General features: G+C 55.9%; 1 protein-coding gene across 1 annotated transcript in view; it reads right to left on the reverse strand.

Moving 5' to 3' along the window:
* Window positions 1-8,435, reverse strand: part of EEFSEC (eukaryotic elongation factor, selenocysteine-tRNA specific) — a 146,521-nt gene extending 138,086 nt beyond the window's left edge. The window contains exon 1 of the mRNA XM_072941988.1: window positions 8,035-8,435. Coding sequence (XP_072798089.1) covers window positions 8,035-8,341 — 307 coding nt within the window. The 5' untranslated portion in view covers window positions 8,342-8,435. The remainder of the gene's footprint in view (window positions 1-8,034) is intronic.
* Between the last annotated feature and the right edge of the window lie 5,735 nt (window positions 8,436-14,170).

The raw sequence follows: 14,170 nt of genomic DNA on the forward strand, positions 1-14,170 counted from the left end.
GGAGGGGCCAGAGCTGGTAACAATTCCATGACATGCTGAGGGTCATGTCAACGGCCCCCTAGTCATGGGAGAATGGAGGTGCCACTCACTGCAAAGGTGGGGGGACGCGGTCTTGCAGGTGTGGACTCTGGCGGCCTACGGTGTCCACTGGTGGGGAATACAGTCCAAAAGGTACTGGGACAGCAGGTCTAGAACTGCCTACTGAAATCTGAATGAAGCAGAGTAAACAAAATTACAATTTTGGTTCGTCAGTTACACCAGCCAAGTGCAAGGCCCCCATGGCCATGGCCCGTGGCTGCCCTCCTGGACTGCTGCCAGAGGACAGTCTCCCTGTCACAGAGGGTTCCGCCGACAGGGCCAGGCAGGCCCCCCAGATGCTTTACAACACTGCGGCTTGCGGTCAACGCATCGCCGGCGCCCGGCCCAGCCGATGCCAGCCGTGCACACAGCTTCCTTCCCAGACTCCCTGCTGGCCGTCCTCGGGCTTCAGATGCAAGTGCCCAAGAAATGAAGCCCTTATTCCGTGAAGGCTTTTCTCTCTAGAGCAGAAGTTCTGAGGCCCACCTGTGAACGGACGGTCATTTAGAGAGCAGGGAACACTGGGGTCACACATACACACTCTCATATTCACACCCACACACACGCGCGTGCGAGGGTCTGGTGCTTTGGGTGCGAGGCCCTGAAACTCGCCTAGGAGCGAGCACGGTCAGAGTGAGTGCCACCCTGCAGTCCACGCAGAGGGCGGAGCCCACGGCCCAGTGTCAGCCGACAGCTGCCGAGCCACTGACCCCGGAGCTTTAAGAGACCCGCAGAAACCTGAGGCAAAAGGCAGAGGCACCGGCCAGGCAGGTTGACACTGGCAATTCCAAGCACTAATTTTAACAGGAAAAAGTCAGTTTATCTGTACGGAGCACCTGTGCACACCACCAAATAAACATCCTCAGGAAGCAGGTTAGAGACAAAGGAACCCTTTCTGTCTTCTCGAAGGCCCCGAGACAAGAGAGCATCATCGAAACAGGAGAGATACGGAACGAGGGAAAGTCAACTTCTCTCAACAGCAAAACTTGTTTCTTCTCCTGCCAAGAGAGGATCACCGCGCTAACGCAGTCCTCCCTCCCGCGCAGCCGGGGCCACTTCAAAGCAGCAGGAGCCTAATCACACCACGCAAGAAAATAAAAGACCCAATTAACGCAGCACAAAACTCATATAATCCAGAGGAGAATGGAGGCAGAAATCTCTGTTTTTGACAAACTGACGTGTACATAAACCGCTCCTCAGGAGCCTCCCGCAGCGAGCCAGGCCCTGGGAAACCAGACCGAGTTAAGCCCGGCCCCAGCGCCACCAGCACGTGCCCTGGAACTGGTCGCTGGCCTGTTGCCTCGTTGGAGTGGAGTGGAGGGGAAACCCTGCCTCGGGGTCTGCTTGGCAGAGCGCAGTGACATAATCAAGGGTCCAGAACAGCATCCAGACAGGAGACGCTGCCCAGAGGCCCCTGCCCACCCCCAGGCCTCGGCACGGCACTCCTGCACCTGCACGCCCAGACCACGCTGTCCTCCTGATGGTGTTCCCCTCCCTCCTCCAGCCCATTTGGAAGCTGCAGCTGTTGAAGGGCAGGGACGTCTGGCCCCAGACCTTTGCCCTGGGCCGTCTCCTCAGACTCTCCACAAGCTCCAGAGGGGTCGCCCAGCGTAAGACTCTCCCTCCCTACTCAGACCCTCCAAGCTCCTGAGCTCTGGGCCCTGTGGACCCCGCGGCTCAGCCTCACACCCACTCACACCTGCAGTGGTGGACATCACACTCCAGCCCTCCGTCTCTTCACCTTGTCCACCCCGAGTCCTCCTACCTTGTCCGCTGGCCAAATCCCAACCCTCCCTCCCTCCCCGATCCGCCGAGACAGCCCCCTGCCCCCACTTGCCCATGACCCTGACACCAGCCTTACCTTCCCCACTCCCCCCACTGGCCGCTCCTGCTCTTTGGCCAGGTCATCCCCACACCATTGCTCAAGCTGCTCCCTGGCCTGCCCTGCCCCCTCCTCTGCCTGGAAGCTCCAGGTCACTCTTCTAGGCCCAGCCAGTGCCCCTTCTGTGGGACGGCCTTCCTGCCTGTCCCGGGCAAAGTCACTCACGTCTTGGACTCCTCTTTACTAGCCCTTACAACTCTGTGTCTTATCTGAACGGGCTGTTGGCGCTGCCCCTACTCTGCCCCCACCCCCAGGGCCGCGAGCTCCTTGAAGACACGCAAGTCTGCATCCGCCCTCAGCCACCGCAAGGCGCACAGTAGATGTCTGCAGAACCTCCAAATAAATGGAGGAAAACACCAAAGAACAGTGCCATCCGATCCCTTCCCACATTCAGGCTGCCAGAGCCCTCAAAGCGGGAGCCACAGACCCAGCGTCCGCAGGCCAAGGCAGCACAGAGAGAAGAGGTGCCCCAGGAAGGCCTGGGGTTCCCAGGCAGGGTGCCGCAGGCCCAGCCTGGCCCAGACGCGCCCCGCACGAGGGTGGTGGACGCGGAGCAGGTCTCAGGCCTTCGTCTAGGAGTCATTTCCTGGGGTGCCTGCCCAAGTCTTACTCCAACCTGGGTGGAGCAGTTCTGAAGAAAAACCCAAGAGCTGCCAAGGCGACGCCAAGTGAAAAGTTTAAAAGCAGTTAATTTTAAATGATTACAGCTTTACCAAAAGCTGTGGCTGTGACTCCTTCTGACTCTGGTTATAACGTTCCAGAAAACACCTGCCTCGGCGAGGCCAGTCTTTGCATTATTTTCTATTCCTAGCACCACTACAGCATGTTCTTTGATTTAATATTCGATAGGTTTTGTTCTCAAGGGCAAGCCCCACGAGAAGAAAAACGTCCCCCAGCGGAATGAAATATGACCACCTGTTCCCATGTTGCTTTCCTGTTCCTCCTCAAATGTTCTGCGTTCATTTCAAACTCGAGGCTGCGTCTCTGATGTCACGCTGCTCCCACACTGTCACCCAAATCAGAGCAAAGTCACCCGCTGTCCAGGTGGACTTGGTCTCCTAGAGATGCCGAAGGCACTGAGCCTGGAAGGAGATGGGGGTCCGAGAGCAGAAAAGCAGTGAAAGAGCCTGTGTCTGAGGAGGCCAGCCCCAAGCAAGGTGACATGAGACTCCGGGACAGGTCTCAGCCCCGTCTCAGGCCAGAGGACATCACGAAGGTGGCACTGGAGAGAACCTTCTGGTACCACACGCACCTCCTAACAGGGTAGAGAAAGAAGGCAGGCCTGCCTGGGGGAGCGTGGAGGGAGAGGCACTGGAGGCCACACGGATTCTAGGAGCTAAAGAAGTTAAGGCTAAGATTTCCACTGACTTACACCTTCAAATATGCCTCAATGTTTTAGGGCAAACATATGAATTCCATAAGGTAACATAACATATTTCTAGACAGATTCCTAAGAAACTAGGGGCAAAGAAAACCAGAGGAATTTTTTGGTTTGTTTGTTTAGTGGGCTGGTTTTGCATCACAATAACACCCACATTCCTGGCATGGCCAGGGCCCCCTTTTGCCATCTGTGTTTGGACCATGAGGCCTGCTGGGCGTTATGTGCAGATGCCCACAGAGGAATATAAAAACCTGGTGGAAAACACATGGTCGTTCACACATGAACCTGTTTCATGGGTCCAAAGAGAGCCTCTCAGACAAACTGCAGGGCACGCTCCGGGACAAAATGGCCTGCGGGCCAGTGCCTTCTCCCCACTGGCACCAAGAGCACAGAGAGCTGGAAAAACAGGGAAGGCAAAGGAGCTTAAGCATTATAAAGAACGCCCCTTCCAGGCTGCAGGGACTAGCATCCCTGGGCTGCTGGCTGACTGCTCTTCATAGCACGTAAGCCTGAGTCACACCTGTGAGGCTACGGCAGGTCCGCAGCTCTGGCCAGGGTGCGCAGAGAGGGTCCCAACCCGGCAGGAAGCACCGCTTAGACAGTGGGTGCGGGAGGTGAGCGATCAGGCGACAGTCACAGCAGAAGAGCTGCTATTCATTAACCACTGGAACAAAAGACCCGGGGACAATGCACTGTTAATCCTCGCAGCCACCAGAGGACTATAAATTGCCAAGCTGAGATGCCGGCATTTTTCAGACCTCCTCCTTCTCACCAGAGTGAGATTGAGGATGGGTCCACGTCCCTCACCCCCACCCAAGTCTTTAAAACATACATTACTGAATCTTTTTGAAGTTCTACCCCTGAAAGATTTATACTCTCAGATGGATCAGAGAAAAATCCTGCCCTGAAACACCAGCGCTGGGGCTGGAGTGGACTGGTGTCCTCGTCCACTCACACTGAGAACGTGCTTCGTGGTCAGGTCAGGGTGGATTCAGACTAGCTCTGACCCTGATGATCTGTGCTCCCTGACCTCTCTGAGCCTCTGCTTTTCCATCTGTAAAATGGGAGTGCCACTGCTTACACTCTAGGCTTGCTGTGAGGGTTAAACAAACAAGCAAACCAGCACTAGGCCAGCACTAAGGACATGTTAATATCACTGTCACTGTGAACCCCAGCACCACTCAGAGGCCTTATCCACGGCCACAGGGGTCAACAAGGTAAAACCCAACTTTCTCTAAGTTAAGAACGTCTCTTTTGGTACCTGAAAGTACTTGGAGGGAACAATGGAATGAAAGAGAGCCAGCTTTACTTCAAGATGTATTAAACTTCAGAGATATCTCATGGAACTCAGACAGTCATTCTAATTTCCTTCTACTGGGGATAATGTATTCAGCAAGGGGTCAGAATCATTCCGCCATCCAGAACTCCAGCAAGAACCCCCCCCAGAAATCCCAGCTATAGGCGTGCTGCCCACTGCCAGCAGAGTCGCTGCCCAGGGATCTTGCATCTTTCTAAAGCCGCAGCCTCATCACATCACAAATCTACTTTAAAAGCTCTCCGAAGCCCCTAGAAGAAACCTTCACTGAGGGCCTCACCTAGGCCGCACTCACCACTCCATGCGATCCAGCCACCAACCCTCCTGCCTTTGCCTTCATCACCTCCCCACGCACCACGCTGATTTCCAGCCGCGGGCAGTGGTCCCCGGCTCTAAGGAGACCAGCCGCAGAGCCTCGGCCAGGCAGGGCCCCGGGGAAAGCCCGAGCAGGTCACTTTGCACGGGCACGGCGCTCTCTCCCTGGCTCTGCTGTCAGCTCCCGGAGGGAGGGGAGAGAGCCGACCACGCACCTGGCCCCTGTGACTCGATTCTGTCTGCCATCCTGTGACGGCCCAGGGGCTGGCACACGGCTTCACTGATTTGGAGCTTGCCTCCCCTGCCAGGCGCCGGCCCCAGCGCTGAGGACACACTGGTGGGGGGGGGGCAGTTTCTGCTCCGCTCCCCTGGAGGACAGAGGCCGTCAACAAGTAGACGCATGAAGAGCATCAGACAGGAAGCAAAAGAGGGGCACGAGGAAGTACAAGGCAGAGAGCTGGGGGCACTCTGGGTTGCCAGGTCAGAGGTGGCCTCTCCGAGGAAGTGACGGCCGAGCTGAAGCTTACACAGGCGGAGCCAGATGGACCACACAGGGCACATCTCTATCCGACAAGCAGAGACGAGGCTAGTGCGGCTGGAGGCCAGCAGCAGGGAAGCGGCTCAGGGGAGGGAAGGGTCCCACAGCCCATAAGGAGGAGGCTGCAGTCACGGTGGGGTCACCAGGGCCCCAGGACGGTCCTGAAGCGGAGGGCTGACGAACACCTGTGAAAGGAGCAGGCTGTCCCCAGGCGGGGGGTGCAGTGCAGGGAGAAGGGGAGGAAGAACAAGTCCAGGACCGCAGAGACTGGTGCATGAAGCCAGGACGTGGCCTCTGGAGCCATTCCGAGAAGGCAAAGATGTGTGTGGCCTGTGGATCCTGACAAAAGCTGAGGGGCTTCCCCAGACCCAGGCTAGGGCAGCAGAGCGAGGCTCCAATACCGGCCCAGGGAACTGCACTTTCCAAGCTCCTGGCTCCTCACCTGAAAACCGGGCAACACCCCCGACACTCCCACCACGGGGGCTGCTGCATGGACGGGTGAGCAGGCACTCAAATATGAGCACCTTCCCCTGAGAAGGAAGACCCTCTTGCTTTCCTGAGGAGGAGGGTGGGAGTCTGGTCTATTTAAGGAGGAACAGCAGCAGCCCTGGTCCCGCCGTGCACAAGCTCAGCCCTGTGTTAACACCTCTAAGAAGGCGAGGCATGTCTCCTGCCCCAGGAGGTGAGAGGAAAGTGAGAAGTGTCACGATATCCATGCAAGAGGAGGGACCTGCCTCTTCCTTTCTTCCACAAGTTTATAGTCTAAACCAAGGACTCACCAAATTCTTGGGGGCATTATAATTTGGTGCCTGAAACCTTCTGTCCTATGAAGAGAGCTCCGTTAACGCGTGCATGGAAGGGGCGGCAGCTCTGGAGTCCAGCAGAGGTGGCCCTGGGCCGCGCCTCTTACCAGCAGCCCCTGAAGTCCCAGTTCCCTCGACTGTCGAACAGGAACCCCCATGGTCCATGCATCGTTTGCCCAGGGAGTGGCAAATGTGCAAGAAAAGCAAATCCACTGGAGACCTGCCAAGTGTGGACGGTCCAGTCAGGTTCAAGGTCGCACAGTTGGTGTGGTTTCTCCTTCCCAGGCCTCAGCTCAGTTCTGACTCCAGAAGCATGCCCTTTACTCTTTACACCTTTCACAAGCAAAAGACCAACAGTCTGCCACTTCACTTTTTTAACTTCCAGCCTAGACTGGCTCAGAGAACATGTCTTAAAATCTATCTGGATGTAACCAAACAGAATTCAGTTACAAGGGAACGGAGAGAGGGCTGAGAGGATCACGCCCCTAAACACGCGTCTGATGACTGGAGCCTGGCTGGAGTAGAAGACGAGGTCTGGTTGCCTGCGCTGGGTCCTTGCTCCCCTCTGGGCCTCCATTTCCTCTATTAGAAAATGGGGCGATGACCTCAGACTGCCCACAGCATGGACAAGACGGGAGAGAACAGGGCGAAAGTAGTCAAACTCATCACTACAGCTGGGACCCGCGACGCCCCATGACCAGAGCAGCCGTCCAACAGCAGGCGGACAGAACCATCTGACCAACGCAGTTTCCACACGTGCTGGTAGGCACAGAGACTGCTGGAAGGAGAGGAGGAAGCGGAAAGGAGGTGCCAGCTCCTGGGTCAGCGGTGAGGAGGGAATCACACACCCTTGTGTCACTGCTTGTGTTATTGTGCCATGTTTCTCTGAATGTATTTAAACAAGTTTTAAAGTCCCGTTCACAGATGAAGTGTAGTGAAATGCGTGTGACAAGTAATCCACGAAGGCACGAAAGTGGCTTCCTCCTCTGGAGAAATGGGAGGGGTAATCACAGGACTTCTGCCCGATGTGCAATGTTCTGTTTCTTCATGAATTCACGTACTACCTGAATCATTCAAATTAATTACATGGTGCATCTCAGGAGGGCACCGGGCAGTGTCCACCATGACCAAAGTACACCAGCCATCTGCCCGGCATCTCAGTTCCAGGAGCCGTTGGTGCAGACACCCCAGCACACTGCCAAAGACCGCTGTTCCAGAAAACTCACAAGCATTGGTAGCAAACACGGGGAACCACATAAACGTTCATCACTAAGAGAACAGGAAAATGGTGGTACAAGTGTACAATGCAATTTGGTGTAATCTTTGAAAAGAATGCTGTCACTTTATATGTAGGGACAGGGAGCCCCGAGTATTGAGTAAGATAGTGATTGTGGTGTTACCATTTTGTGAAAAAAGAAAAAGAACAGGAGGCGGGGGCGGGGGCTGACATACACACGGGCAGGCCTGTCTTCACAGGGAGCGCTTGCGAACTGACAGAGCGGGGACAGTGGTCGGCTGAGGAGACCAAGGGCAGGTGAGTGCAGACTTCCCGCACACTTTCCGCGGTCCTGGAGCTTCCGCAACTTGTGCGTGCCTGACAAACACGTGTTGTCAAAGAACTGAACTCTCCCGTCGTCTCCAGGGGCGCCCCTGCCCGGCGAGGCGCCCCCGCCCCGGGCGCGTCCCGAGCCCGCGCCCGCCCGCCCGCCCGCCCGCGCTCACCGCCGATGATGGTCCGGATGAGGGAGGCGTGCCCGGGGCAGTCGACCAGCGTGACCTGGAGCCGCGGCTCGGCCCCGGGCTCGGCGTCGGCCCCGGCCCCCGGCAGCGCCGGCCGCAGGCGCGCGGGCAGCGGCACCGAGAAGCAGGAGAAGCCCAGGTCGAGCGTGATGCCGCGCTCGCGGCTCTGCGGCTGCTTGTCGAAGGCGGCGGTGGAGGCCGTGGTGCTGAGCGCGCGCGCCAGCGCCGTCTTGCCGCTGTCGATGTGGCCCAGCACGCCCACGTTCACGTTCAGCCGCCGGCCCGCCATGCTCCCCGCGCCGCCCCTCCGCGCCGCCGCGCGGTCCGCCCGCTAAGCGGCCCCCGCCTGCCCGCGCCCCGCACGCGCGTTCCGGCGCCGAAGCTTCCGGCCCGCCGGCCGCCCGCCGGCCCCGCGCGCGCGCGCTCACGCGCTCGCTCGTGCCCGCCGGCGCCCCGCGCTCGGCCCGCGGGGCCGCGCGCCGCGCGGAGGGGCTGGAGACGTCGCCAGGGCCCCGCGGGGACCGAGAAGCTCCAGGGAAGAGGGAAGCGGCCGTGGATGGGCTGGCGCCGAGGCGGCGGACGGTCCGCAGAGGCCTCCCCGACCTGCTGGCTGAGCTGCGAGCCGGCGTGGGAAAGCCCAGGGAAGCCGCCCGGGACTCGGCCTGGGCAGCGCGCCCGCCGCCCGGCTCCGCGCGGCCTGCAGAGCTCCGCGCTGCGGGGACAGTCTGTGTGTGCGCGTGTGCCGGCCACAGCCGGCAGCTCCCACCCCACGCTCTTGAAATGTCCAGAAAGGCCGTCACCCCGAGTCAGCAACCGGGGGCGGCCAGGCGGGTGACTCAGGAGAGAAAGCGGCAGGTTTAGGCAGCGGGGACGGTGGAGGCTGGGAAGTGGAGGGAGTACGTGTCCTGTGTAAAGAAAGGGGGAGCGGTGCTCAGCTTCAGCCCAGCGACACCAGGCCGGACGGCAGCCCAACACTGCTCCATGTTCCCAGTTTTCAAGAGAAGGGAGTATTTCTATATGAAATTTGACTTGCACGTGTCAGCAGAATTTGGCACCCCTTCTGGAAGCTTCCTCCACATCATGTCCTGCACTAGCCACAATTTGTGAGTGTAAATGACAAAAACCCACCATGAAACTGAGTTGAGCAAAGTAGTGTAGCCCAGTCCCTGGCCGCAGACTCCTGTGCACCAATCTGGCCTCCACCGTCTGAAAGCTGTGTAGCCTTGGGCAAGTTACAAAACCTCTTTATGCCTCTTTGTGTTTCTTCATTTGTAAAGTAGGAGGACGTAAGAGTTCTTGTCCCACAGGGTTGTGAGGATTAAACGCGCTGGAATCTGGCACTGTTCCGAGTGCTACCTGGCGATGCCTGCGGTCAGGGCTGTAGCAGCATGCATGTGTAACTCCATAAGCCCAACTGAAAACCCGGGGGAAGCTTGTGTCTGTCACGGCCTCATGCAGGGGCTCAGATGACAACACCGAGGCACATGCTTTGTTCTGTCTCCGTCTCTCCTTCCTCTGGGTGATCTCCATTCCCGGCAGCCTCACCTCTAAGCAGACAACCTCAGCAACCCTACAGTACTCGCCCTGGGGTCTCACTGGCCCTGATGAAGTTGTGGCCCCTGCACAGTGGCTGCCCAGGCAGGTGTAAAGCCGTAAGCTCAGAGCCAGGAGGAGCTGGGGGGTGCCCTGTAGGAACTGAAGTGCTGTTGCCAGCAAAATGCCGGACACATGGTGTCCCCTCCTGTGTTTTTTGTCTCCATGCTGGCTTCCATCACAGTGAGGCGACTCCGCTTCAGAGCAGGCCGGGCTCCCGTGTGCTCTCCTGGTCCCAGGAGGCTGAGGACCCCTTCCGCACCTTTGCTCTCCCATGGCCTGGCACAAGCAGAGGCTGCACGAGTGTTTCTTGAGTGGACTCACCCCAACACCTCTAGCCCACAGGGACCCCCTCCTCTGCAGCAGATGCCTGGGACCCAGGCATCCCAAGGCTGGGTCCGGTCCCTGGGTATGATTGACGGGGAAAGGCCCACAGAACGGCGTTTATTTGGAATTTGTTCTTCACATTAATGCGATGCAGGTTCCTTTTTGTTTCTTTAATGCCATTTTTCTATTCGATAGTTCAAAGTTCTTCACAAGCAGCTAGTAATTAATTCAACTTCATTAAGGCCCATTAATCCAGGATTAATTATAAATTTGCCCAGAGGAAGTTATTATACTTTTCTCTTTGATTTGAGTTGTGTCTTTAAAGATTCTTTTAGGAATGAAATGGAAATTTCCCTTTTCTCCAAGGGTATTTACCTTGCCAGTGATGGTGTTAACTGTGTACCTTCCTTGACATGTCCCGTACTAACCTCAGATAAGCCTGTCACCAGGCCACCACGGTGCTCCGTGGCACTCCCAGCACTGAACAGATCTGCTAATGTCCCATTAGCTGCAGAGCCAGGGAGCTGCTGTCCTATCCAGGTTCAGATCATGGCGCAACCTCACGCTGGCTGTGCTTCCCGGTCTCTTTCACCTGCACGTGGACATACTAGTGTTTTACAAGCGCATTAAAGGCCGGGATGGTCAGCGTCCCTTCCCTCTTCTTCTGTAAGAATCCTCGACTCTCCTCGGAGGCACTGCACGCCCTCTCCTCCAGGTCACGGTGGGGGCTGACCTCACTCGAGCTCCAGGGGTGGACTCAGGTCCACTCCACCAGCCATGGCCATTGGTTTGACAGTGAGCATGTGATCTAAGTTAGCACAATCGGAGAAAACTCTGGAAATTATTTCCAGGGTAAGCGATACAAGTGTGCTCGCTGATGCTGGACTAAAACCTGGGGAAAGCAGTCTGGGCTGTGCTGGGGCACCAGGAGGGGAGCCCGGCCATGAAAGAATGGCGGCCCTCTGAAGATGTCCACGTCCGGGACCCTGTGAGTGTGTTGCCCTGCACGGTAATGGGACTTTACAGGTAAGGATCCTGAGATGGGGTGAGCACCCTGTACTATCCCGGGGGGCGGATGCAGCCACCAGTGTCCTTATAGGAGGAAGGCAGGACGATCAGAGCCAGAGAGATGGCATCATGAGAAGATGCCACTGTCTTCAAAGATGGAAGCAGCACATGAGTCCAGGAATGTGGGTGGCCTGTAGGAGCTGGCAAAGGCCAGGCTGTGGTGCTCCCCGGGAGCCCCCAGAGAGGAAAGAAGCCCAGAGAGGAAAGAAGACACCATGATTTCAGCCAAGTGAGGCCCAGCTTGGATACCGACTTACAGAAACGTAAAAGGATGCATGTGTTGTTTTAAGCTACTGAGTTTGCAGCATTTTGTTGCCGCAGCCACAGGAAACGTCTACAGACGTGTGGCTGGTGTGCTGGGTCTGTCTGCATTTATCAGGCCAGCAAATGGCTCCTAACTCCGTCCCACTGGTCGGGCGTATGGAGGCCCTCACCAGGCCTGCCCCCTGTCCCTGGACCACAGTCTGACTGCTAAGGCCTATACACTGCTCCCTCGCAGCGGAGGGTGCAGTTGGAGGCGCAGGCTGGCCCTTGCTAACCTGACCCCTCCCCAGCCCAGCTTCCTGCCTCAGGCTCCCAAGCAGTTCCCGTGAGCGCCCCCAGGTACTGTCTTAGTTTGAAAAGCACAAAATTACCGCCGAGGCAGGACACACACGCAGAAGGCAGCCATCCAGGGGAGACAGAGCCCCGTCTTGATGCTCCAAGGCTCTGGTGCCATTGTCTGCACCCCTCCCAGCGCTAGAGCCGTGGTTAACAGAGCTCACTGAACTCTCCCAATAATCCTAGGAGGGGCTGCCATTGCTGTTTTACAGCAGGCGGGAGAGGACCTAGAGAGGTAACTTGCTTAGGAAAGGTCAGGATCTGAGTCCAGGTCATCCAGGTGGGAGTCAGAGGCGTCCATGCTGCCAGGAGCGCAGGCCCATCTGTTCCCTGTTGGCTGATCCTTGTTTTACGTTGGGTTTCCTCAACCCCCATGATGTGAACCATCTTCATGACTGATGCACTATCCAGGTACTACCTATAACTTAATACTTAAGTTTGACCCAAATAAGAATAGAAAAACATCGTCATTTGCCAAAAACAGCCAGGAACCACAAAAACCTCCTTTTCAGAATCTTTAATGAAAAGAGAGATGAGTAAGAGAGTTAAAGTCACATTCCAGCCCCGAGATCCACAGAACTAGCATTAAAAAGCAGCCGTGTCTCGCCACGTGGATCAGTGCTATTTAATCATGTGTCTTTGTACCACGTCTGAGGTGCCAGCAAAATCACCCCTGTCCCTTCTGTCCCCAGCAGTCAGCCTGGGGCTGAAATAACACGCATTCCGGTGAGGTTGGCAACAGTCAGAAAGGTGGGTAGCTCCAAATGCTGGTGAGAACGCGGGAACACCGACCACAGACTAAGCCGATTTGCTTACAAACGTGACTGTTTCAACGGGATCTTTCTCCGACTTTGATTCTGATTGGTTTGGGTCCTGGGGATGTGAAGTGCACTCCAGACACAGGGAATCATCCTGCTTGGAACCAGCATGGTAATCTCTGAGCTAAGTAGTATTCCCTCAAAAACTTTAAATGCACATTTGCAGCCGCTAACCACCTAGCAAATGATCTCCCTGAGACTGGACCATAGAAGAAGGAACGAAGAGAATCACCGACATAAAGACTGTGAACCATACCTTGGGACCTGTGAACACCACTCGGAGGTTCAGCAAACCCTGGGATGGCTCCACAGTGGTAGCTGGGAGTAGCGCCAACACCTCAAATTTTTATGACATCTCTCAGGATGAGCATCTGATCAAAAGGGGGGAATTGTTGAAAATAAAGACAACAGGCCCCAAGTGGAGTCAATTATGCTAAGCCCCAAGCACCAAACCAAGACTTAATTACAGGTTCAGCTCTTTTCCCATTGAATGGTCTTGGCCCATTGATCAGATGCATGAGGGTCTACTCCTGGGCTCTCTGTTCTGCTCCGTTGGTCTGTGTCTGTCCCAATGCTGGTACCACACTGGTTTGACTGCTGCAGATTTGTGGTAAGTTTTGAAATCAGGAAGTGGAAGACTGACACCTTTGTGTTTCTTTTTCAAGATTGGCTATTTGGAGTCCCTTGAAATTTCATTTCATGGGTTTTTCTATTTCTGCAAAAAATGTCAGTGTGTGTTTTAAGATGGGAAAGATTACGTTTATATTCTTTGGTGTGTTGGTTTTTGTACTCTGCAACTCTGCAGAATTTATTAGCTCTAACAATCTTTTTGTGTGGATTCTTCAGGGTTGTCTGTCTACAGGGTTATGTGGCGAGTGATCAGGGAGAACAGATGGAAACAGAGAAAAAGGAGAAAAGGAGGGTGGAGTGAGGCCTCTGAGTGATGGGGGGCCCACGGGGCTGTCTGGAACCCAGTCAGTAGGGTTACCTTGGCTAGCAGCAAGGTCATGTCTGCCGCTGAGCTGGGACACAAGGAGAGCCCAGCAGTGCCTGGAAGCTTAGGGTAGAGACTAAAGAGTTGTTTCCAACCTACCTTCTCCCCCTTTTTTCATAGGAACAGCATTTTTAGCTGGACATATACCTATCTAGCTAAAGCCCTCATCTGACAGCCTCTTTTGCAGCTACCTGCAGCCATCTGATTAAGTGTGACCACTGGGATGTGAGTAGAAGGGATGGTGCAACTTGAGGTCAAAATGAAATGGGTGGGGCACAGCCCCCCTGCCCCCCTTCTCCCTTTGGCTGGTGTGAATGCAGCTTTTGAGGGGCGCTAACTGCCACCTTGGACCATGCTATAGAAGGTGTGCGTGGGCAACGGCAGAGTGACACGGCAGAGGAGGACAGGTCCTTAATGATTACAAAGCCAGCAGACGGGTGGAACACCTGCTTGGACTTTATATGAGGAAGCATAGCTTCTATATTGTTTAATTCACTATTATTTCCAAGCTCCCTGTTAATGCAGCTGAATGGCCATCCTAGCTAATACAACATTTATCGTTATGTGGGCGGCTCTTGAGCGCTCAGCTGAGGCTGGAGACCATGACAGTGTGTGGCTCCACTGGGCCCCTGTGTGACTGACTGCCTCCCTCCACACACAACAGCCTTCAGCAGGCAGTGGAGAGGCACAGGCAGGTGACCTGGGCTGGTGGGTTCAA

Source organism: Vicugna pacos, chromosome 17 (genome assembly GCF_048564905.1).
Source record: "Vicugna pacos chromosome 17, VicPac4, whole genome shotgun sequence".
NCBI lineage: Eukaryota > Metazoa > Chordata > Mammalia > Artiodactyla > Camelidae > Vicugna > Vicugna pacos.